Source organism: Ursus arctos, unplaced genomic scaffold, assembly GCF_023065955.2.
Source record: "Ursus arctos isolate Adak ecotype North America unplaced genomic scaffold, UrsArc2.0 scaffold_27, whole genome shotgun sequence".
Taxonomy (NCBI): domain Eukaryota; kingdom Metazoa; phylum Chordata; class Mammalia; order Carnivora; family Ursidae; genus Ursus; species Ursus arctos.
The window spans coordinates 26,729,857-26,752,400 of NW_026622952.1; the positions used below are offsets into that span (position 1 = coordinate 26,729,857).

A 22,544-nucleotide genomic window follows, 5' to 3' on the forward strand; every position below is an offset into this window, starting at 1 on the left:
ACCCTGTATTGCTCTCTTCTGTAAGAAAGTCAAAATAAAGTGATCAGAAAAATTTTAAAAAAAAGCATCCATATATGACAAATCTAAATTGATGAATGTATCTAATGAGTAATGTTGATTTTTTACAAAAAGCATATCTTATTTTAGGCCTTACAGAGGTCTTCAGAAATCCTTATTTTACATGGAATTTCCCATGTTCTCCTCTTTTTGGATTGGGGACAAACCCCAAAAGCCCCAGAATGGCAGGCATGTACTGTGACCCTTTCCGCATGAACTTATCAGCAGAGTTTTTGCATTATCTTTTTGGCTTTATGTCTCCACAAATATCTGACAAGAAAACATAATTCCATTCTCACTGCATCTGGAACCTAACATCCGACGGAGAAGCGAGTCCTTGCCATTGGCTTCAGCGCCGCCGTCCAGGCATCTCCGTGAGTGTGACGTATGCACCTGCCCCTTCAGCATCTGGGCACCAATCCATCACCGTGGCTTGCTTTTCTTATTTCCAAATTTTGTGCCACAAGCTACAAAGTGTGCTTGGTTCTCTCTGCTTCACAACCTAGCACTGTGACCTGTTGTTGGCACTTTGCCTTTCTGAGCCCATTTATTTACTGAAGACTGAGGCAAATTGGACCACATGATCTTTAAGGGTTCCCCCATCCTTAATATCATGACCAAACTATATAGATACATATAACACCGATGCTGCTTCTGTGTGATTTGGGAAGATACAAGAGCCTGGTGTTGTAGTCAGATGCTCCAAATTCAGATCCAGTCTCTCCAGATCACGTAAGACTGAGCTGGCCACTTTACTCATTTTTTACGATGGTAAGTAGGAAATAGACAGTAGCCGCAATCAGAAGGATATGCATCCTGACTGCAATGCCACAGAGGGCCTAGTCATGGCTGCTACGATTATCACTACTGTAGGAGAAAGGACTCATGAAGGATATTTATAAAAGTTTCCTAATGAAGATATTAAAGAAATATAGAGCATTTTTAAGTCAGTAAATTAAGAGCAAGGGGGTTACTTCTCTGCTCTTGGCACCATCCTGAATATTTGGTATAAATTGTTAGTTTTAGCTGAGCTTGGTTATTATTTAAAAAAACAAAATAGAAACAACTATCTCAGAAAATAAATCCAAAGACACTCATTGTATGTTTCATGTTCTTACAGATGTTGGTCGACTGTTGTGTTCATGCGTGTGTGTTTGTGTGTATTCATTCCAGGACAGTTACATTTGGGGAAGAACGGTTCACTTTTAATCTTTCTCTTGCAGAAAGTAAAATATAACTTAAAAATGCACTCTCCATTAATGTAAAAAAATCTAACGCAGACTGAGAAGCAGTAAAGAGAGCCGCCGTGCTGGGACCCCATAGCATCATGAATGATCTGATCCCAAAGCTGTCCTTCGAACTGATGGGACTTTCATACGTGAAAACCAGTTACTTGAGTTCTGAGCTGATTTCAACATCAGAAGGTGTATTGATAAGTATGGACCCAGGAGTCCAGAATCAGAGCAGCCTGTGGCCTCACACAAAGGTATTAACTCAGGACAGTTCACCAAAGGTTTCCCGCTAGGGATGATATCAATGTCACTCCAGCCACAGCCTTTGAAGAGAACGCCATCCCTGTCGTGGGGGATGCTATGACGAGTTTACCTTAATTTAACACGCGGTATCCATCCCAGTTCCTTAAAAAGCGCTTCTCAGCGGAAGTCTTCACACTGGCTGCAGAATTTGGATTAAATGCAAATTCAGACCAATGGTTTTATGCAGCAAACTCAGCATCTTTGTAGAGCTAGCACGCCTTCCAGAAAGGACAATGGAGCTGTGGCACATCCGCTAGACAAGATCATCACCTGCTTCTGCCCCAGGGTGCCTGCCGCCATCCACGACCAGTGGTTGTGGGACGCTGCTGATCGTCCCTCTTGGAGTGAACCTAGCCAAGTTACACTTAGAGCTGGAAGACCAGATAAGCGAGGGCAACACGGGTGTGCATCCCAGATCCTGCACATTGACACTGTGTGTGACGTGGGAGCCCCGGCCCGTGTGTGACACGGGAGCCCTGATCCGCACCTCATGCTCCCCCAGGAAAGCACTTGGCAGGATGGTGACCGTGAGGCCTCCTGACTGCACACTCCAAGGAGCCTCCCGGTACCACCCTGTTACTCCATGCCCAGGGCTAATCAGTATTTGTGGCTGGGGTGAAGGCCTGTCTTTAACTCACCCAACCGTACCATACAGAGTGACAAAAAGTCCCTTCCACATGTGGCGCTGGGCAGCTATTATCTACTGATTCCTATCATAAGTGTTGGCCCTAAGTAGGAATTCAGAAGAACCAAGGTCATGTTCCAGTGGCCAGGTGGATTTTGTCAGAGATCTAAAGCAGAGATGGACCCATAGCACTGAAATATTAATAAACTATGACTATTTGCTCCAGTTCTCCTGGGAACAGCATGAGAGCTATTCTTTTTACCTTTTTGTCCTAAACCTCCATGAGAAATTGTTGAAAATGATGTATCCTTTTGCCCATAAAGCATATATAGACACTTCCAAAAGTTCTGCATAGAGTTGTGGGCTAGTCATTGACCAACAGCTCCTAGTCTGTCTTAAAGAGATGTAGGAAAAAATCTGCAGGATGACATGAAAAGTCGCCCCCGCCCTGAGTCCCAAAGACCCCTCAAACCTCAACTCCATGGTTCCTGACCCTTGTCGTCTCTTAGGGTCCAGCCAGTCATGGTCATTTATTCCAGATGCTTTTCCCACAGCCAATGATTGACATTTGATTATTCCTTCCCACGGGTGAAATTATTTGCTTCTTCTCTGGCATTACCATAATATAAAGTTAAAAATGTTACGGGATTCATATGATGTGTATGCCTTTCTTTCTCCACGAGATGTCATTGGTCTGAAAACCCTCATCTCCTGGCTCACCCACGCCAGACACTTTCCATCTATTAACCTACGAGAACCAGTGCTTCACAGGCCAAAACCTGAAAACACATGGTGATGGCAGAGCTATCAATTCAAATTCCATCTCTTAAATGAGGATATTCCAATAGCTTCTGTCATTACATTAAGTATTTCAGAATTTGACAAAATGGAGAATACTAACATGATTCGGACTTTATTACTGAAGAGTGCTCAGAAGCGTGTCCATGAGAAGAGCCACACTAGGTTGAATTTCTCAGAGGCATCATGGAATCTCTGTCAAAGCTCGGGAACATTCGTCCACGTTGGCTGAGTTTGTTCCTCTAAGGACCGCTCTTAATTATATTCAACGAGAATTCTCATTGAATCATTCCCACAAAGACCCAAATGAAATTTACATCTTACTCGGGAGTCACTGCACTTTTTTAAAGGCAAACCGTGACCCTACAGCTCTTTTTTCCATCACCTCCCGCCTTATCCCTTCCCCAGCTCAAGTGCTCATGACGGCCACATTGCAAGGGCAGATACAAGGTCCACGTGTGTGTAGAGAGTCTCGGCTTTCTCTCTAATCTTTAATGGAATCAGGATAACAAATCTGGGAAGTTTCTACTCTGCGCCATTGCCTATGAATCTGTCAGCCAGTCAGCAGTGCGTGAGCCCAGACAGCGAGTTAACAAATGTGCCTGCACTCCTACTACGTGCCAGGCACTCACACAGACACTGCAGGTGCAGTGACACACCCATCGGGGGAGGGCTCTGATTTTCCACTGGGGACGGGAGACTGTCATGGGAGACAGAGGAGAAAGCTGCCTACAGCTACTTCTCCCAAGACTCCCAAAATGTAGAAGAATCTTCCATTCTCTTCTTGCCCCAAAGTGCCTCCTCACCATATGAGTCAAAGCAGCTCCATCTAGAAATCATGCATACGCCAAGTCTGACTACATGTGAGAACCACTTTGTACAGAACATCACTGATCATTGTCACTGCTACAATACAACCACTAGTTTCCTTAGCTATTTATCACAACTGTTGTTTTAATACTCGGGTTTTCTTTAGATGCACAGCCCTGCATCTCCCCGACCCCTAGAGTAACGCCTGATGGACAGACACTGAGGGAAACCATAGAAATGGAGCCGTCAACACCTGAGCAGACACATAAGCAGCAAAATAAAACACACACCTGAGTTCCTACTATACACCAGGCACTGTGCCAAATGCCATAATTTTCAAAATTGCCTTGAAATGAGGGCACTATTGTACCCACTTCATAGATGAGGACTTTGATTCGAAGTTACGTGATTTGTTCAAGGTCTATGGGTCCTACAGGGAGAGAGCCGTTGAGTTCTAATTTTGTATTCTTTACGGTCTTTTTTAACATTTTCACACGTACATTTATCGCTAGTTCATTTAATTGATAACTTAACTACTGTTTACTCTAGTAATAGTTAATCTGCCAAAATTAACTGCCATGGACTTCATGAAGATGTGGGGGAGGGCTGTGAATCCGAGTCACGGGAAGTGGGTCATCCCTCATTACATTATTGAAAAATGAGTTCCCATCTGCCTTCTTCGCCACGTGTCTAATAATATAACAGAGTCTCACTAAATAGCAGGTCAACGATGCGCAACGTCATGGAAACCAAACTCCTGCGTATACAGAATATCCAGAAAATGAAGCCCAGGCTCTTAAAGCGAAGCCTTCACTGTTGGCGTGCGCCTACGTGCAGACAGTCTGAGGATGAGAACACCGGGCCCGCTGGGATACTGGCTCCTGATTCCTGGCCCAAGTCCCTTCCGGCAAGACTCAGAGCCTCTACTCCTCTCCAGAAACTCGGTAATCTTGGATTTAAGGCAGGAGCCAAGACAGAAGACATGTATTTCAAAACTATTTTCTAAAGTAAAACCAGTGATTTTGTATCATATTAGTCCATAAAGGTGACGATCAGTAATCACACGCATTGAGGTGGCCGCATGTGTCCCCCACCTTTCTGTCCCTTCCAGCCTCAGAGAGAATGTTCCAGCAAGTCCGACCTGTGTGGACTGAAGTCACTCTGCACGTCCCTCCGAGTGGCCTGGCCCCCTCCTGTGCCACGGAGCAGCCCCAGCCCGCGCACGCTCTCCCATCTTGCTGAGACAAGACCACAGGATTTTAAACAATAAAACAACCCCCGCTCTACACGGGAAATCTTTGTCCAAGGGTCAGCTGTGAGCTGGGCTCAGAGGGGAAAACGGTGTGTCAGGTGGGGTAGGGAAAGGGGCCTGTGTACTGGGAACTCCATGGGAACCAACGGGAGCCGGGAAAAGCCTGTCGTCTGTCGCACGTTTACAGCTGAGGCCTTTCCTGCAAACTCTCCCCGGCCCAGGGGACACACAGACTGTAAGAGTCACTGTTTCTTCCATGCAAGCCTCTCAACAGCTCCACGAAGAGAGAACTATGGACACTTTTTTTTTTTTTTTTTTTTTTTAGAGAAAGGGGCCCTAGAAGCAGTTTGCTTTTGTGGGCCCAAGACCCCTGACCGCGGCACTGCGGGGCGCCTCCTCCTGCGAGAGCGCCTTGCCCACCTCTGTAGGCCCTCAAACACCTGCGCTGACTTCCAGACCCACAGCCTGCACGGGGCATCTGATCGCGAGACCGGGGGGCAGGCCCACGAATTCTGTGTTGGATAGTTCCCTCGGAGGCAGTCCCATGAAGGTCGATGCTGTGAAAATCCCGGGCGTCTGCGACTCATTATGTTGCTGATGAGATGCAACAATCAGGGAGAAACGCAAAATTATGAATACGTATCGCTAATCATAACAAGGGCCTTCAGCGAAAACAGTTTCCCCTTTCTGTCAGCCAGTTCAAAGGACATATAATACCTAAAACCCAGTGGAACGCATGGACTAGAGCACTGCAGGGTGCGCAAGGGAGGTCACTGGTTTGACCTTGCGCTCACATCCCCTCGTCTAGGAAACGCTGTGGACAGACGCCCGCCCCAGCAGGAAGGAAGTCAGCAGCAGGGCAGGAGGAACGGGGAACATGGGGCTCAGGGGCCCTGATTGTGCTGAACTGCCCTGGGGCCCACGCAGGGCCCCTCTGCGGCTCTGTGGGTCACCCCAGAAGGAGCGGGTCTACACGGGCACCAGGCACTCACTCAGCACGGAGGCCTCGGGCACACGTACGTTTCCATGTCCCTGGGATGTCCTGGTACCCACCAGCGCTTCTAGAAGGAACCTCTCCAAAGCATCGCCAGGATGAGGCGAGCCTAAAGCACAGGATTAGAATTTGAGGAAAATAAGTAACGAGCTGAGATAATTTAATTTCTGCGTAGACGCTTCATTATCAAGAAATAGAAGCACTCGGCGTTTCTACCTTCCCGGAGCCTCGGGAGGTGGCAAGGATTCTCTTTAGGATCCGTAACTCTCGGCACACCAGACCAAAGACACCGTACGGGCCGCGTTTCCCGCCCGTATCATGAGATGGCACGGCTGATATATCCAACGTTACAACAAAACTCTTGCTTTCAAAGCGGGCAACATCCGAGCCTGGAAGATGAATGTCAGATCCTGTCCTCACGTGAAACTTCTCTCTTCAGCCCTTTTTCAATACTGAAAAGGAGCTTATTATGAATTCCAGGAGGAACTCTAGTTTCCTCTCCGTATTCAACTGCATATATCCCGTATGTCCTTTCATCTCCTGAATAGGCTTCAAAGTGCGGCAAACAGGCACGGGTTCAGCAACAAGAGAATAGACGGTACTTTACCTAACATACTAAATCTGAAACCTGATATTTAAACTGCTCAGCAACCAGAAAAATAGAGCATTTATTTATTCCTTGAGCACATTAATGAGGTAAAATTGCTTCAATGCCAGCTGAATGCCTGAATCTCAGATATTGGATAATCCAAAAAAACGGAATGTGCAAATTAGGGTTCATTTGTGCATTTTATATCATTCTGCATAAATGCATAATTGTGACCGCGTCTCAGACACCAGATGGTCCATGCAACTCACCCCCATTCTCGCTCTATCTTATCATATTTAATGGCTGTGGTTTCACCTCCGATTCTAAGTATGGTTGACAAAACTGCCTTTGTTGGTGATGAGACCAGATATCTGGATGGTCAGTTTCATGCACTGGGCTCAAAAACACACAGCTGTGATGTGTACAGAGCTGACTGGGCCCCAGGTGTGAAGACAAGAACGACAGCGCCCCTCGGCTCACGGTGCCCCGCCACGGGCACAAGGCACCTCGGGCTCCAACAGCGTCCATGGAGGAGGAAACTTGGGAGGAGTGTAAGACAAGGCATGACAGAGGGTCTCTGATGAGAGGCCACAGGGTTCATTAGCAGGTGGGGATTGAGCTGACCCTGTAAGTCTGTTCCTAGATTTCTCTATTTTTATTAAAAAATGGTACATGTCCCTTCTGCCCCACATCCATGTAAACCCTCACATCTGCTGAGATAACAAATGTAAGCCACTCCTGTGTCCCTTCTCTGTGTTCACCTCACACACACACGCACATGGACACGCACAAACATGCACAGACACACACATATACAGACACACACACATACACACAGATATATAGACACACACACATATACAGATACACAGAAACACAGATAAACACACAGATACAGACACACATGCAAACACAGACACAGGCATGCACACAAGACACGTGTATATACACACATATACAGAGATATACACATACATATACATACAGGCACAGACATGCACACACAGATATACAGACACACAGAGACATGCACATGATACACAAGCATGTACATACACACACATACAGAGACATATGCACATACATACACATACACGCACAGGCACACACACGTGCATGGTCCCCAAGCACTACCCCGCTTCCTCTGCCCATCACACTGCAGCAAATCCTTCCAAGTCCAGAGTGTGCTCACAGAGCCCTAAGTTCTCAGATGGGGACCTAAATACAAGGGGGCATGTGTGACCTGTGGCTAAATGTGGGCAGAAAGGGAAGCTGTGGCACTTAAGAAAGACTCCAAATGTGGGATGCGCATGGTGGACAGTGAGGGGCTCTGACAGCTTTTGAAGCAGGAAACAATACAATCTGATGGGGGCTCTGGGAGCAGATGTCCACAGCTGGCTATAAATGCTGAGTGAGGAGGCTGGGTTCTCTAAGCTTCTGGGGACCCCAGTCGGGGGACAACAGAGAAGCTGCTTCTTGCTTCATACCCTCCCCACCAAGAGAACATGTCAATCTGTGCCCATCTTGAAACCAAAAGGGTCCTCGATTTCTACAAATATTCTCAATAAAAGGTCAGGTTGTTTGGGTAAGCACCTGCTGGAAGGTCACATAAGCCGCACCTATGAGAGAACTGCGGCCAAGCGAAGAGGTAGACTTCCAGAACTTGGCCAGAGTCCCCCAGCAGACAGCAGGCAGTGCTCCCATCCAGGATGACTGGGCCCAAGGAGCCGCTCTGAGAGCCCTCTGCACCCGCCTAGTGTGACTGGCCCGCCCCGTGGGACCCTGTGCATGGAGATAAGGGGTCTCCTAGCAGGATTTGGGATCCACCAGTTTCTCCTTACAATCCTTGTTTTATTTTTTTGCTTTCCATATTTCAAGTCTACTCTAAAGTAGATGGTTGCTTTAGCTTCTTAAAGTATCCTTTTTTCATTAAATAGTGACTTTATTTATCTATAAAATTCCTGGAGGCATTTCCATCCTGTATTTTGTGTTAACTGAGCCTTTTTTTCCTTGTCTCTGTCTTTCCCTCCCCTTCTCTTTTATTCCACTTTACACTGAACACGTGCTGTTTTCTTGCCCTCCTCTCCCATATCTTCTCAGCAATTTTGAGTTATTATTGCAAAGCTGTCCAGCATCTGTTTTGACGATGAGAAGCCTCTGGGAGTCACTACACTGTAAATAATCTGTACATTCTCTTTGGGGATATTTAAGATTATTTGTATTATATTCCACGGTTTCTTATATTCCACAGTTTCACTTCATTGGATGTGCATGTGTTTTTATTTACTTGGCTTCAGCATCAGGAGTCTTTAGATCAAAAAGGCACAACAAATTTCTTCAGTTCTAAAAAAAATCTAAGCCTTTCCTTCTGAGCAATGCCTATCCTCTGTTCTCCTCAGTGTCTCTTTTATCTGCAGACACGGGCTTGTGTTTCTCAGGCCAACCCCCACACTTCTTCATTCGTGTCTCATATCACCCTTGGGATTTTGATGCAAAACTCTGGGTAATATCCTCATATCTGTTTTCTGGTTTGCTCATTCTCTGTTCAGCTCTGTCTAATCTGCTTTGATAGAGGGACACAGTCATGAATTTAAATGACACATCTTGTTTTTGGATATGCTGTTTGTTTTTTAATCTGTCTTTTTGTCATACTAGATAGTTATTTCATTATGGTTTCTTTTCCTTTTAAACACCAAGTTAGCAATTTTAAACACACCCAGTATCTGTGCAAGCCCACTATTTCTAGCACTCGCTTGCTTATTCTTCTGCCATGTGTTCTCATCCCCTTGAAATGTCTTTATATGGGTTATAATCTATTGTCTTTTTTAGGAAAGGGGGAGTCCTATGTTGTCAAAGACTCTATAGATAATGTGTGATTTTGATTCTGCCACAGCCCTCGGGTTCTGATAGCATCCTAACTGATTTGGGAACAATTTTCACATTCATTTTACCACGTGGCCCTTCTGCAACACACAGGTGCTGGGAATTCCAATCTCACACCCACGCCTCCAGTGTGCATTTCTTGCTGGCAACCTTATATTCTACCCACGACCCTGGAAACGTGACCAGCTTCCTTTATACTTTCTTGGTCAGTGTTTTCTAGACTTTTTCTCACAAACAGGGAAACACATTGAGATGCTGGGTTTCATTCCAGGGGCAGAGTCTCAGGGTATCCCACACCTGCCTGAGTGTCTCCCTCCACCCCATCGCTGCACCCCCTTCTGGGTTTTATGACTCAAGGGCTATCGCAGCCTTGAGTCTTGCCTATCCTCTGGTTTAAAAGTCTTTCTTAATTCTGAGAAGCTGGAGACATGCCTTTCCTTCACTCAAGCTCATGTTTACACCAAAAGCAACTGTAACACACAGCAGTTTCGTGAGCTCACAGTGGAAGGAGTAGAACCTTCTGATGCTCTCCATCCTGGCCTTTTAAGACCAATGGTTTTCCTTCTCGTATCCTCCACAATATTTTCTGATCTGTAATAAAACACTAACCATTCTAAGGTCCCAGAAGACAGATCGGCTGGAATGGGATTCTGTTTTCTCTCAAAAGCCAGTTGAATTCTTCAGTTCCTAAGCAACGCTAATTTTTTCTAGAGTGTCTGGCACATGTTGAGAACTTAATAAATGCTGGTTATCTACCACAAACCTCCAGGAATAGCAAACAGAAAAGACCATTTTTATCCAAAGCATACAATTAATGAGGTCTGATCTCCAAACAAGAGAGGGCAGCAGCTGTAGGTGAGGTGCGGACGCCCTTGCTTCTGTGCAGGGCAGAGGTGGGGCCAAAACGCTTCTTCCCAAACCCACAATGTCCAGGCTTTAAAAAGCAGCCTTCCTCTTCTTCCCCTATTGCTGAGAGATCTTAAAATCTCAGGATGACACCAACTCAGTTAAGGAGCAAAAACAGTATGAAGTTTTATATTCTTTAGAGTCATTTGTGAGGAAAATTTTGAATACTTGCATTAAAAAAATCAAGAACACAATGCTAGTAAATACAGGAAACATTTGCCACTTTTTTCTTACTCATAAGTGAGGAAGAGAAGAGGTAGCTGGGGTTCCTTCTATTTATAGTGATTTGTAAGAGTCTGCTCCAAATTCCTTTTTTTAAATTTAAAATTTTTTTATTATGTTACGTTAGTCTCCACAGAGCAGTATATAACGTGTGTCCTGAAATAATCAAAGTAAAAACCAAAAACCAAAACAGATTTAAAATAAAAGTCTCTTATCTTAACCATTTTGTGATTTTTTGGAACCTGAATTTTGCTTTGCAACCAGAATTTCTACAAATAACATCTTCCAAATACTCAAATATATGCTGATGCCTCCATAAACAGTCTACTTCTTTTGAAGTTATAATCTTAAAGCATCTATCATGAAAAATCTTTCATGCTAAAATCCATCCTAATGTTTTTGTAGCATTTTTCCTTTGTACCAAATTTATATCATAATAGTTTATTTTATTTCTTAGTTTTAATTGGGTTAAATAACATAGATGTAAGACATTGCTATTATATTGTAGGGGATCTCAAATAAGTTTTCCTAAACCCTTCCAGCCACCGTTATCTGTCTTCCCACATTAGAAAATCTGTTTGCTGGGAGGGCAAATCGAACCATAAAAACATACACAAGCAGGCATATCCGTGAATTGACATCTGTGGTTCTACCATAATGTTCCCTGGGGTCTAGTTAAAAAGCAAGTGCTATCATGTATCTGTCAATAAAGTTTGAAAAGGATCATATACTCTTAAATTATTTTCCTGTATTAAATTGATGGGTTATATCATGTGAAACCTTCAGAGATGCTTGCAGTGTCAAGATAAACTAACAAAGTGATCATTTTGCTAGATAATAGCACTCCAACATCTAAAAGACATCAGGAACCACGAAGAACATGATACACATTGAGACAGTCTTACCATGAAGTCCTGTAGCAAACCATTACAACGAGATTGCTCTTAGATTTTAAAGTGTTTGGGGTCTTGGTTTGTTTGTTTTTGGCCTGTAGTTTGGCAGGACACTCTGGTAAGGGTATCCTTGCAAATGGCAGGTGAGTCTGGTTGAGTAACACGCTCCCTCACCTTGCAGCCCCCCCCCATTCAGGGTTACCTGTCTGTACATTTGTGTAGGAAGAAAGACACCAATAAATAACAACGGAATTCCATTAAACATTTTCCTCTCAAAATCACAGTCGTCCAAATTTCAGAAACCGTGCAAGGTAGAAAGCATAAGCAAATCAACATACTGAAACTGCAATCTACACGTTATGTACAACCACAAATTCATGTTCTCCGTAAAACAGGCCACACCTTTGCAGGGATCCTTAATTGTGGCCTCCTGAGGTCTCCAGCACCCCATCAACTTTGCTCCTAGTCTCGCTGCTTGACAGACATTATCATCTGAGACAATGCTAATTTTTCCATCTGTATCCAAAGACCTAGCTCCCTCCAAGAGAACTGATCATTAAAATGCAAATAGGTGTTTCCCACTTCACTGGTTTAGCCCAGAAAGACTGTTAACAGCTTTCTGACAAGAAAGAGAGAAGCTTAATGAGTTGATGCCTTAACCTTGTGGATGGAATGAGCACAAGGCACGGGATCTGAGTCTGCGATGTGCACCAGCCTCCAGCTCTGATCCTTTCTGTGCCACGGCCTTTATGAGTTAACGGATAGAAGCTGCTGGAGAAATTACTGAACAAAAAAGCTGATTTTGGATTCCACTCACTGCACCCGGGCAGCTCTCACTTAGACTAATTACTTAAATGATTTAAAAATGTATGAATATGCATGGTGGTGCTTTTCAAAAAATAAAGCCCAGCTGAGACCACGCCATCAAATCTCTCCTCCCTTTCTCTGATTTGGAGCAACGGTACTTGCATATCTGAAATGCTGAACTGGCTGCAGAGACCCAGATCAAGGTGGAAAAGGGATGGGCCCCCCAAACACAGCCTCAGCCTCAGTCTCCCCGACCCTCACGGTCTCCTTGGGGTGGACAGCTGGGGCAGTTCTCTGAGTAAAGCAGGTCTTGTTTTAAATGTCTACATCTTGATCTGCCCCCAGAACAAGGAGGGGCACATCTCTTCCCTCCTCCAACATTTTTACACCTTTGGTGTGGGGTTGATACTATCTGGGACGTGGACGCTGACCAAGAGCAGGCTGCTGGGGGACGTGCTGGGCGTTGTCCGGGATGGGCAGACGCAGGTATGACATCGGACAGGGTGGGGCTGGGGGCTCCAGACCGGGGATGGGGGTGCTCCCGGGGAGGGGGGAGGATGCAGCCCTGCCCCTGTGGGGAGGTCAGCCGTGGGGGCCCTACGACCGGGGGTGTCCAGAGGAACACACAAACACCTGTCCCTAAGCGAGGATTCCCCAGGTAACACCATCTTGACTCAACCCACACCCTTACCCAACCACACGCACTGTATTGATTTGTTGGAACCTGGTCTGCTCTGTAAGGACAGCGTGAAGCAGCAGAGAGCAAAGACCCAGACGCCACACAACGCACACAGACTTTGCAGACAACAGACGCTTGTGAATAGGAGCAGAGAGGTGGGAAAGCAGGATGCAGTTTGGGTCCTCCACAAGGCAGGAATGTCTGAGACATCGGGATTTCTCCAGTACCCAGAGTGCACCGAAGATTCTCAGCAAAAAGCGCGTGTGTCGCGGGGGCGGCAAAGACAACTGCACAGGCCACCAACGCATGATGTGCACAGTTCCGGCGTGGGACAGACACGGAAGTTACCATGACAAGAAAGAATAAAATTCCCAAAAGCCCAGAGGACACACACAAGCTGGAGAACTCTATGGGTGCCCACTGCACCCTGCCGGTCAGGAGGCCACTGCTCGCAGCAGAACCCTGTTTCCAGTGGCCTCCCCGTGGCCTCCACTCCAAAACCCTGGGAACACCAGGGGTCTCGGGTTTCATGCAACCATGACGATCTGAGTTAATGCGCTTTGCCACGGCCGTCCCTATGCGTGATGTATTCCTTACACAACACAGCAAGAACTTTGAAGACTTAGTCCTATCTCAACCACAAAACAGAACAGTGTTTGATGGAATTTCTAAGTTAACCCGATAGTCACCTTTTTCTTTCGTCTTGGGGGTACAAATCTTTGCGGTGAATTTGATGAGGTTTGCATGGCATTATGCACACACTAAAGTCATTCATATTCAGGCATTTTGGGATTTTGGACTCCAGAGCATCACTCCACACTGTGGAGAGGCCAGAAGTCGGCTGCTCTGACCCTGAAAATCAAAACTCCGATGAACTCAGAGCCCCTGTTAACAGAAGTTACATGCTAACCACGTTCTCTTTATTCTTTTCTGTTGTGACTCTGAGAAATAGGACAGATTTTGTCTTTAACTATTTTGGAACATAGTTAAACCATATAGGCAGGAACTCTACTTTTAAAAGTATCTTAGATGCATGAAATGTGAATTATCATGCCTTGTTTAAAGTCACTGATTACCAGTACGGCTCCTGCTGTGCCTCTCGGATTTACTCAATAATACAGAATCGTTTTCCGAGATCTTACCTCATAAGAAGCTCATCAGCACTTTGACTAATAAACTTAAAGCCAAGAAATACATATTTCTCCTGTCGGCATTTATTACCTGGAGAAACCGGATTGAAATTTCTAAATCCAAAACAAAAAGGAAAGTATTGTAATTTGGTTGATTCAATTTTCCTTTAGAGATTACCTCCTCTTGCCTTACGCTCATCCTGCAACGCGGATAGTTTTACCCACTTTCCATCAAACACCGTGAAGAACGTGCGCTTGGACACGCCTACCGCCGCTGGTCACCGCGGTGCCCCCGCCATGCCCACCGGAGGCAGGCAGGGGTGATAAGGTGGAGCACACTCACCTTCCGGCTCCCCGCAGAGGGTGCACTGGGACTCTGCAAACAGAAGAGAGAGAGGCCATTACTAAGGGGTCTCGGGCTGCACGGCCGCAGACTTTACACCAGCCGCTGGAGGGACTGGGACGCCATCCGGGCGGCGTCCGCCTGCCCCACAGACACAGGCGGCGCTCTCAGTACTCGGCCAGCCCACCCCGCATCTGAGCAAACGTCATTGCAGAGAAACTCCCTTAGCAAATATTTCACATGTTCCATTTTAGCAAACGCTCTCTGTCGTAGGCATGTGCACACATTAAATATGTTTTCATGACTGTATGAGTCAACACAAATTACTTAGCTGAAATAAATGGGGTATTTTATCACCTAATTTAATATCTAAACCTTTACTTTGATTACAACTCTGTTATATCTGCTTTCAGGCACAAATAATCATGAGCAAAAGGATGATATTATCCTTCAGTACAAACACTAAGCCTGTAATCCTTGACCGTCCTCAGGATGCAGACCCATCCCTCTGTGTCAGACTCTGCGAGACAGACCGAGATGTTTGGGGCTCATGGCATTTACAATCACGCTGGGAAATTATAACAATAAACACAAGCACAGTTGTTTCCAAGATATGTGTTCTTTGTGGAAAAGTCAGACTTTGGGGCCAGGTCACTCTGGGCAGGAGACTTGCTCCCTGGGCTCTAGAATGGGGACGCTGGCATCCTCCATGTGGAGATGGGAGGCTGAGTGACAAATGGTTCAAGCAGCCTGTCAGGCACCAGGCACTCAGGGGAACACCAGCCTCCTTCTCCTCCAACCCCAAGGAGCAGCAAAGGGCTCACAGAAGAGACAGTATCTGGACTGTCTCGAAGGACAAGTAGGACTTTCAATAAAGAGAAAGACGGGACAGAAACAGTGCAGTCAGAGGACAGGCACGGAAGCAGGCAGACGGCCAGCGGTAAGTGAGGAGTCTGCCTGGAGGACAGGGCTGGCGGGGGTCAATGTCCGATGCGGTGGGGGCTACGTCACAGTTTGGGAAGGGAACTGAAAATCATAGAAGGAGTTGAGATTTTCTTTTAATATAAAATTAGGAGCCAATCATGGTTTCTGAGGGGGAGAGGGGCAGCGTGTTAGTCGTTCTTTGGTGGGACCGCCTCGGTAGCTAGGAGGGGCTGGCTGGGGACAGGTGAGGGAGCCCGTGCGTCCATGCTTGCATCCGACCCAGCCGGTGGATGTGTGTTTGCGGGTGGAGGTAGATAAGGGAGAGAGGGGTTTGACGGACGTGTCAGAGAAGGTAGAATTTTCCTTTAAAACAAACTGGACTTGGAACTCTTCTGACTTCTTGGAGATCGGGCTGACAGTATCAGGGGTGGTAAATGACCGCACTGCCCCTCCCCTTCCCACACAGACTGGCCACGAGGTGCAGTGTCCGCTCTGGCTGCAGGGCAGGACTGACAGGACAACCACCTCTGGACGTACAAAGCTGAGCCGAGAGCTGAACCACTCTGCACCGCTGCAAGTGGGCGAGTCCTAAAATGGGGGAGCCAGAGTCTTCGAAGGAGAGACCGTGATCGGGCGCACACGGGCTCTTCCTGTGATGCCACGCCAGACCGCACTCTAGGAAGCACACAGACATGGTCCAGGACGGAGGCCTGGGGTTGGGCGACAGGGGGTGGTTGGCACAGCACCAACCAAGGCTGCATCCCTGCAACGTCCGTAGCTGGTGTCCACGATCGACGCACAAGTGAGCCTTAAACACGTACACCACCCCCGACTGAGGGGGATGAGGCTCTCTGGCTCGGGTACGGAGCGACATCCCAAGAGCTCCACTCCGATTTCCACGGCCCCCGGTGCTGGTCTGGGTTTCAGAAGACACAGCGCTAGCCACCTTGTGCGAGGCACACCATGGATACGGTGCTAACTGAGCCCACTCCAGGTAATGATGGAAACCTCTCGCTGCCTGCCCTGTGGATGCCGTCACTGCCGCTGCCAGCATTAAGGGACCTGTCTGAGGCCACATGATGGCAGAGGAACCTGATGTCCCCTGGCCCCAGCTCCTCATGGTAACAGGCTAGAGCAGCAACGGAACTCCTCCTGGGGACTCCAGGAGGCATGTGTGTCTATGGGGAAGAAAGACATGACAGCTCAGGTCTCCCCAGCAGACCACAGAGCTGGAGATGGGGACGAGGGGAGGGGGCAGCCTGGGACCCAGGATGGCTGTGAGTTCAGAGCCACGCACTTAAGGAGAACTGAATTCACCTGTCAGCCCACCTTTGGCCAAGACCACGGTCCACCCCTCCTGCCCCTACAAGGGACCAGAACCCAACTCCAGGCTGTTCGAGTAACAGGTAAATCAGAAACTGTTTTTTACCACTCATTGTGAAGTGCTAACCTGAATTTGCACCAAAATTGACCCACAAACATAGGACTTTCTCCATACATCTAATCTCAATCACAAGTTGGATATGTTCAGAATCAACCACCAAGTTCAAAGCACAGTGATCGCACAATAATGCCGAGAGCACAGAAACTGATACCTTCGGTGAACTCAAATTCTGTGGGTCAAACGTCACCAGAAGCCTGGGGAAAGGCATCAGTTTGGCCACTGGCATATAAACTTCTCCAGAGTTCAAGTCTTACGCAAATGCCATTCCAGAGTCCACCATTAATGCCTCCAGGCCCTATCCTTAAATTATTTCCAACAAGATCATAGGTAAGAAACCCTCATTCTCTGTGTTCTAAGCCCAGGACACAAAGTGACTCACTCTGTATTTCCCATAAAGGCCCATTCAAGGCTTCTGCCACGAGCTGCAGGGATGATGGGGGAAGTGGTGAGGTTTTCTCATCATCCACAGCACATGCATCCTTGGGGAGCCCAACTCTGCCATGAGGTGAATGACCCCAGGAGCACCCGAAACTCTATGTGCTTGGAGTCTCGAGTGCAGAAGTGAAATGTTTCGGGGTGAGGGAACCAACCTCCCAGCGCATGAAGGACGGCTGGGTCAAAGCGCTATTCCCCAATTTACATAGATCACAGTCATCCTCACCATCAGGAAGATATTCCAAGATGACAATTTAAGCCCAGGCCAGTGACCGATGTTAATGGCGACCTGTTGATCTCATGATGAGGAGTTTTCCTCTGAAGTTCCTGACCGTCCTCTCCAGAGTCTTCCCTCCCTGAGTGCACTAGGAGCTGACACCCAGGCTCCCGGGGTTCACTCTGTCCTGAAGCCCAAGGACAGCAGCCTGCCCAAGGTCGGGGACCCTACCAGACATCAGGCAAAGCACCGTGAACGCACACATTACAACCATTTATTCTGCCTAAAATGTACTGAAGAAGTTTCACAGAAGGTGAGCTGCTAGACCTGCTTAAGGATTTACACAACAGTGGCAGGAGGAGGGCATACAGCCCCGCGGGGCCCACGCCGGCTACACAGATGGGAGCGCTGCAGCCCCTCCTATATCAGGGCGGACAGCAGACCTCCAGCCAAACACCAAGCACGAGGCCCCACACATAATAACTGTCATCCCTCAAAATACCAGTGTGCTAACGTCCCGCTTCAAATCCCCTTTGCTCCGCACACGTAGTTTGGACCCTGCTGACGTGCTTGGTGCGGTGCTAGCTCACGGGAGCAGAAATCTGTGACATGCCACTCCTCGTGGAGAGGCCAGCTCTGGCAGCGGTGCTCACAGGCTGAAGGAGACGCAGGATGGGGGCCAGAGAGCCGCACTCATTGAAGAAGACGCACCGACGAGGAGAAGGGGAGCAGTGGGAGGCTCACAGTGTCCGGTCTGAAGGCACGAGTGACAACATCCAAGTTTTCTGGGGTGCGGGGAGGAGCTGCGGCAAAGGGAGAGGCTCTCGTCCCTGGGCCCAAACTCCAGAGCGTCTGCACCGCTTTGTGGCCGTGGACGGGAGGCCCGAGGAGAGGCCAGGGGAGACGCGGCCTGTCAGGTGACAAGGTGGCCACGGTGACGACAAAGACGCCATTACAACAGCATCGGGATCAGCTGGCTGAGCGAACACCCAGCATCGCAAACACCTGGCATCCAGCCCCATCCCAGGCTCTCCCCTGGTCCCGATGCACGAGTGTGACACCAAGACCCACGGGACAAGCTGGGTGTGGATGGTGCTGGGCATCTGTCCTTGCGAGCCAGCAGGTGAGCAGCTCCCCCAGGTGCGGGAGGCTGAGCCCTGACGAGGGAGGGCTGGCCATTCTGCCAGCTTCCTCCCCTGTGGCTGTGAGTCTGGGAGCCCGGATCACGGAGGCGCTTTCCCTTCTGGGCCTTGTTTCCCATCCCACCTCGTCTACAAGGGTGGGCTGGGCCGGGCTGCGAATAAGTGAAGTAGAGCGTAGTGGACACAGCACGGTGCCCGGGGCTGGGCTGGGGCTCCGTCAAGGGCAGTTCTGGTCCATGCCCGTCCGTGTTCCAGGACGGCAGCCGTCCGCTGCCGCCTTCACACCCTCCAGCAGCTTCTCACACTTGATGTCCGCCTCACTCCCACCTGTGGACCCCGCTCCAAGGAGAGGGGGGTCTGTGGCCTCGGGCTGACAGCATCTGATCGACACTAGACCGTCTTCCCTGAGGAACACCCATTAAAAAAACAGTCACAATGCAGAAGGGAATAAAACTCCATACACTGTGAATTCATCATCATTAGCACGGAGTCTCATTTAAATTAGGAGACGACTCCACTAATTTATGCTAATTGACATAAGACGGAGAATTCTGCCTGATGATTTTATGTGCACATAGTCTACACCTGAGCCAGACACAGGCTTGCAAGAATCAGCTTACTCCCCAAGCTCCAAATAGGAATTGTGAAAGCCGACCCCGCTCTTCCCTTGGCATAAGGCATTACCCTATTTTAATCTTCCAGATAAGAGGGAACGGCAGCATCTCTGGTGTGAATCCAGAGGCATTTTATCTGTGGAGGTTTCTCCAAATCGCTGCAGGTATTTTTGGAGGTGGCTCTCAGCCTGGGTGGGAAGCACGCGCACGTGCAGCAGACGCTATCCCACCCAAGGAGGCGCTGGCCCCGTGACACTCCCGCCCTCGCTCCCACCTCCGTGACGGCCGGGGCGGGGTGCCGCTCGCAGTGCAGGAGAAGATGCGGGCGGATGCTGCCCTCCCCGGCGCCCACGGAGGAAGCGGCTGGCATGCACACAGCAGCTCCGGCAGGCGGCCGTGCTACACTCGGCTGCAGAACCGCTATGGCTGCCAGACGTCTGGCAAGATCCTTGGGAGCAGGACCCACTTTGCCGAAGCTGTGGAGGTGAAGAATATCAGCACTGACTGTGCAGTCAGGCTGGCTCCTGTGCCAGCAGGCGGCAGGGCTGGGACAGCAGCGCTGGGGGCTGCGCCGAGCAGACAGACAAGGGGACGGATCTGCAGCACAGAGGCTGGCAGGGGCAGCAGACTCGGACGGCCCGGTGTTGGGCTGCTGTGCCAACCAGACTCGTTCACCGCTCCTTCCACCTCCTTGGCCTCCCTCCTGCTAGGGCCGTGACTAACGGGGGCTGAGATCACACCGCTGATGTCCGTCCTCCAAGTCTCCAAGCTGCAGGAGGCTTCCTGGCACTCCTCACAGAGAAACGCTCTATTGTAAGCCATCGGAGGCGGAATGCGAAGCCAACCTTTGAATGGGGGCAGGGGGCAGGGTCAGACCTGTGGACACCACGGAACCAGGCGCCACTGTCACTGTGAACACTTCCCAAACCAGCGAGGAGCATGACAATTGTGACCCTCCCCAAAGACCACAGCAACAGACACCACCCCACGCACTTAATGGGATAGGGAAACGTTAACACTACAATTTCACAGACACATGATAATGTGATGGTGGGAGACCAGTGCTTGGCTCACTAGCTCAAGGAACCTGACTACGCGCCGACTGAGGAATGACTTAACTAAGTCATCGTTTGTTGATACCACGGACTCTGATGTGCTAAAATGGAAAATTCTCAGACATTCAAAGATAAAGAGGAAAACCCTCCATGGGCTTCTCATTTCCATTTTTGAAAGTGCATTCTTTAATATTTATTCAAGACATGCTTCTATAGAGAGCCCACCAAGTGCCAGTGTCGTGCTTGGTGATGTGCGTTGGTCATACGAGGTTATAATATGGTGGCACCGTGCATTCATAAACGCTGAGCAAAGCCTAGAATGACCAATGCCGGGTTTTTATCGGAGGTTATTTCTAGGGAGGTGTGGCAACAGGAGTGAACATATGGGTCAGGGGCAAGGGGTATCAAATGAAGCTGTCGGTGGACATATGCCAACTTCAAATTTGAAAAGCATTTAAAAATGCAAACCGTTTAAGTATAAAGGAAAAAAAATATTTCTGACACAAAGTAAGTCCCTAAACATTAGCTGTTAATATCACCATCCTCTGAGTTTGCCCTCATTTCAATTTTAAAATAAACAGGACACAATATTACTATCTAGGAGAGAGAAACAGATTCTATCCCTAGGGTTGTTCCAAAAGTAAATGAGATAATCATGTAAATGCCTTATCCCCAAACCTAGCACATGCTAATCAATCGCCAAGCATTAGCAATTTCCTAAGTATTTTCACTGATTATTAATCTATAAATAAAAGAATCCTCTCACATATGCAAACACTGATGAGAGGAGCCAGTTACAATATAGGACGAGCTCTGCCCGAGGGAAGAGAAATGTGTTCCGGAAGCACGTGCTGCCCCATGGCTCCTGATGGCCCCAGTGGAGACAAGGGCACCTGCAGGGGCAGCGAGAGTGACCACGCTCAGAAGGGCCATCAGGAGTCATGTGGGTTTGGAATGGCCTTCTCAGGAAAGGTGTCCGCATAAACGTCTGGGGAAGAAATTATGCAAGTTCTGTTTCTAACCATTTTCTTTTTTTTTTTTTTTTAAGATTTTATTTATTTATCTGACAGAGAGAGAGACAGCCAGCGAGAGAGGGAACACAAGCAGGGGGAGTGGGAGAGGAAGAAGCAGGCTCCCAGCGTAGGAGCCTGACGTGGGGCTCGATCCCATAATGCCAGGATCACGCCCTGAGCCGAAGGCAGACGCCCAATGACTGAGCCACCCAGGTGCCCCATCTAACCATATTCTAAAATGTTTCATTAAGCAGAAGACCGCTGGGTGCTATCCTTTCTCATATTTTAATGTGCACACCAAAAATACAGAAGAGCAGCAAAATGGTAGAAAAATGTATTTGGGCTTCTTCAATACTTGAGAAACATGAGAGAGAAGAAATCACAGGAGACACAAAATGGTCAGGCACCAAGCTGTGTGCACGCGGGCTCTGCTGTCAGCGATGGATGGCACATAGCATCGTTCCCTCAATCAATCACACATACGCAGAACTCCGATGAGTTTGTTTACTATAAAATCTGAAAATGTGAAGGCAAACCCAGAAATCAGTAGCTTTCATAAAGTGGTGGGTCATAGGGAACCAGATACAAAGGCCACGGATGGATGTCTGGAAACCACGGTTTCCTGGTCATACACATCTAGTCAGGATCCATCATAACACATACAATTATGATTTCACAATCAATGCTAACGTGTGGTGCTCAGATATCTCAGAGGACACCTCCCTCCCTCCTTCCCCTCTCCCTTGAGTACTAAGAATCTCCCATGCTCCTAGCATCATTGGTATGTGGGGGACATAGTTGTGACCAGAGCAGGAAAACAACCCTGGGGAACATCCGACCATCTACATCTGTGGCAACAGCTGGTACACGGCACAGACAGGAAATCCTCCGGCTGCCCCAGAGCCTTGTCCCCTGTGAGCTCACCTCTCTGCCCCTCTCCTTCCCAGCCGTCAAATCCCTAAATGTCATATTGGACTTGAATGTTTTTGGGGAGCTGATTCACCTTTAGAGTAAGCTTGACTTAAGAAAGTTAAATAATTGATGGGAATCTCTGAGGAAAAACCGGGTCCTGATACTATTCACTCAAATGTGTGTTCACTGCCAGGACTCGGAGTTGGCCATAAAGTAAATGGCTTGTCTGCGAGTAATCGATGGTTCACTCCATTCTATGCCACTT

General features: G+C 48.1%; 1 protein-coding gene across 1 annotated transcript in view; it reads right to left on the reverse strand.

The window, feature by feature from the left end:
* DLGAP2 (DLG associated protein 2) overlaps nt 1-22,544 on the reverse strand; it is a 509,882-nt gene that overhangs the window by 338,233 nt on the left and 149,105 nt on the right. Inside the window, exon 2 of the mRNA XM_026508509.4 lies at nt 14,524-14,556. Coding sequence (XP_026364294.3) covers nt 14,524-14,556 — 33 coding nt within the window. The remainder of the gene's footprint in view (nt 1-14,523; nt 14,557-22,544) is intronic.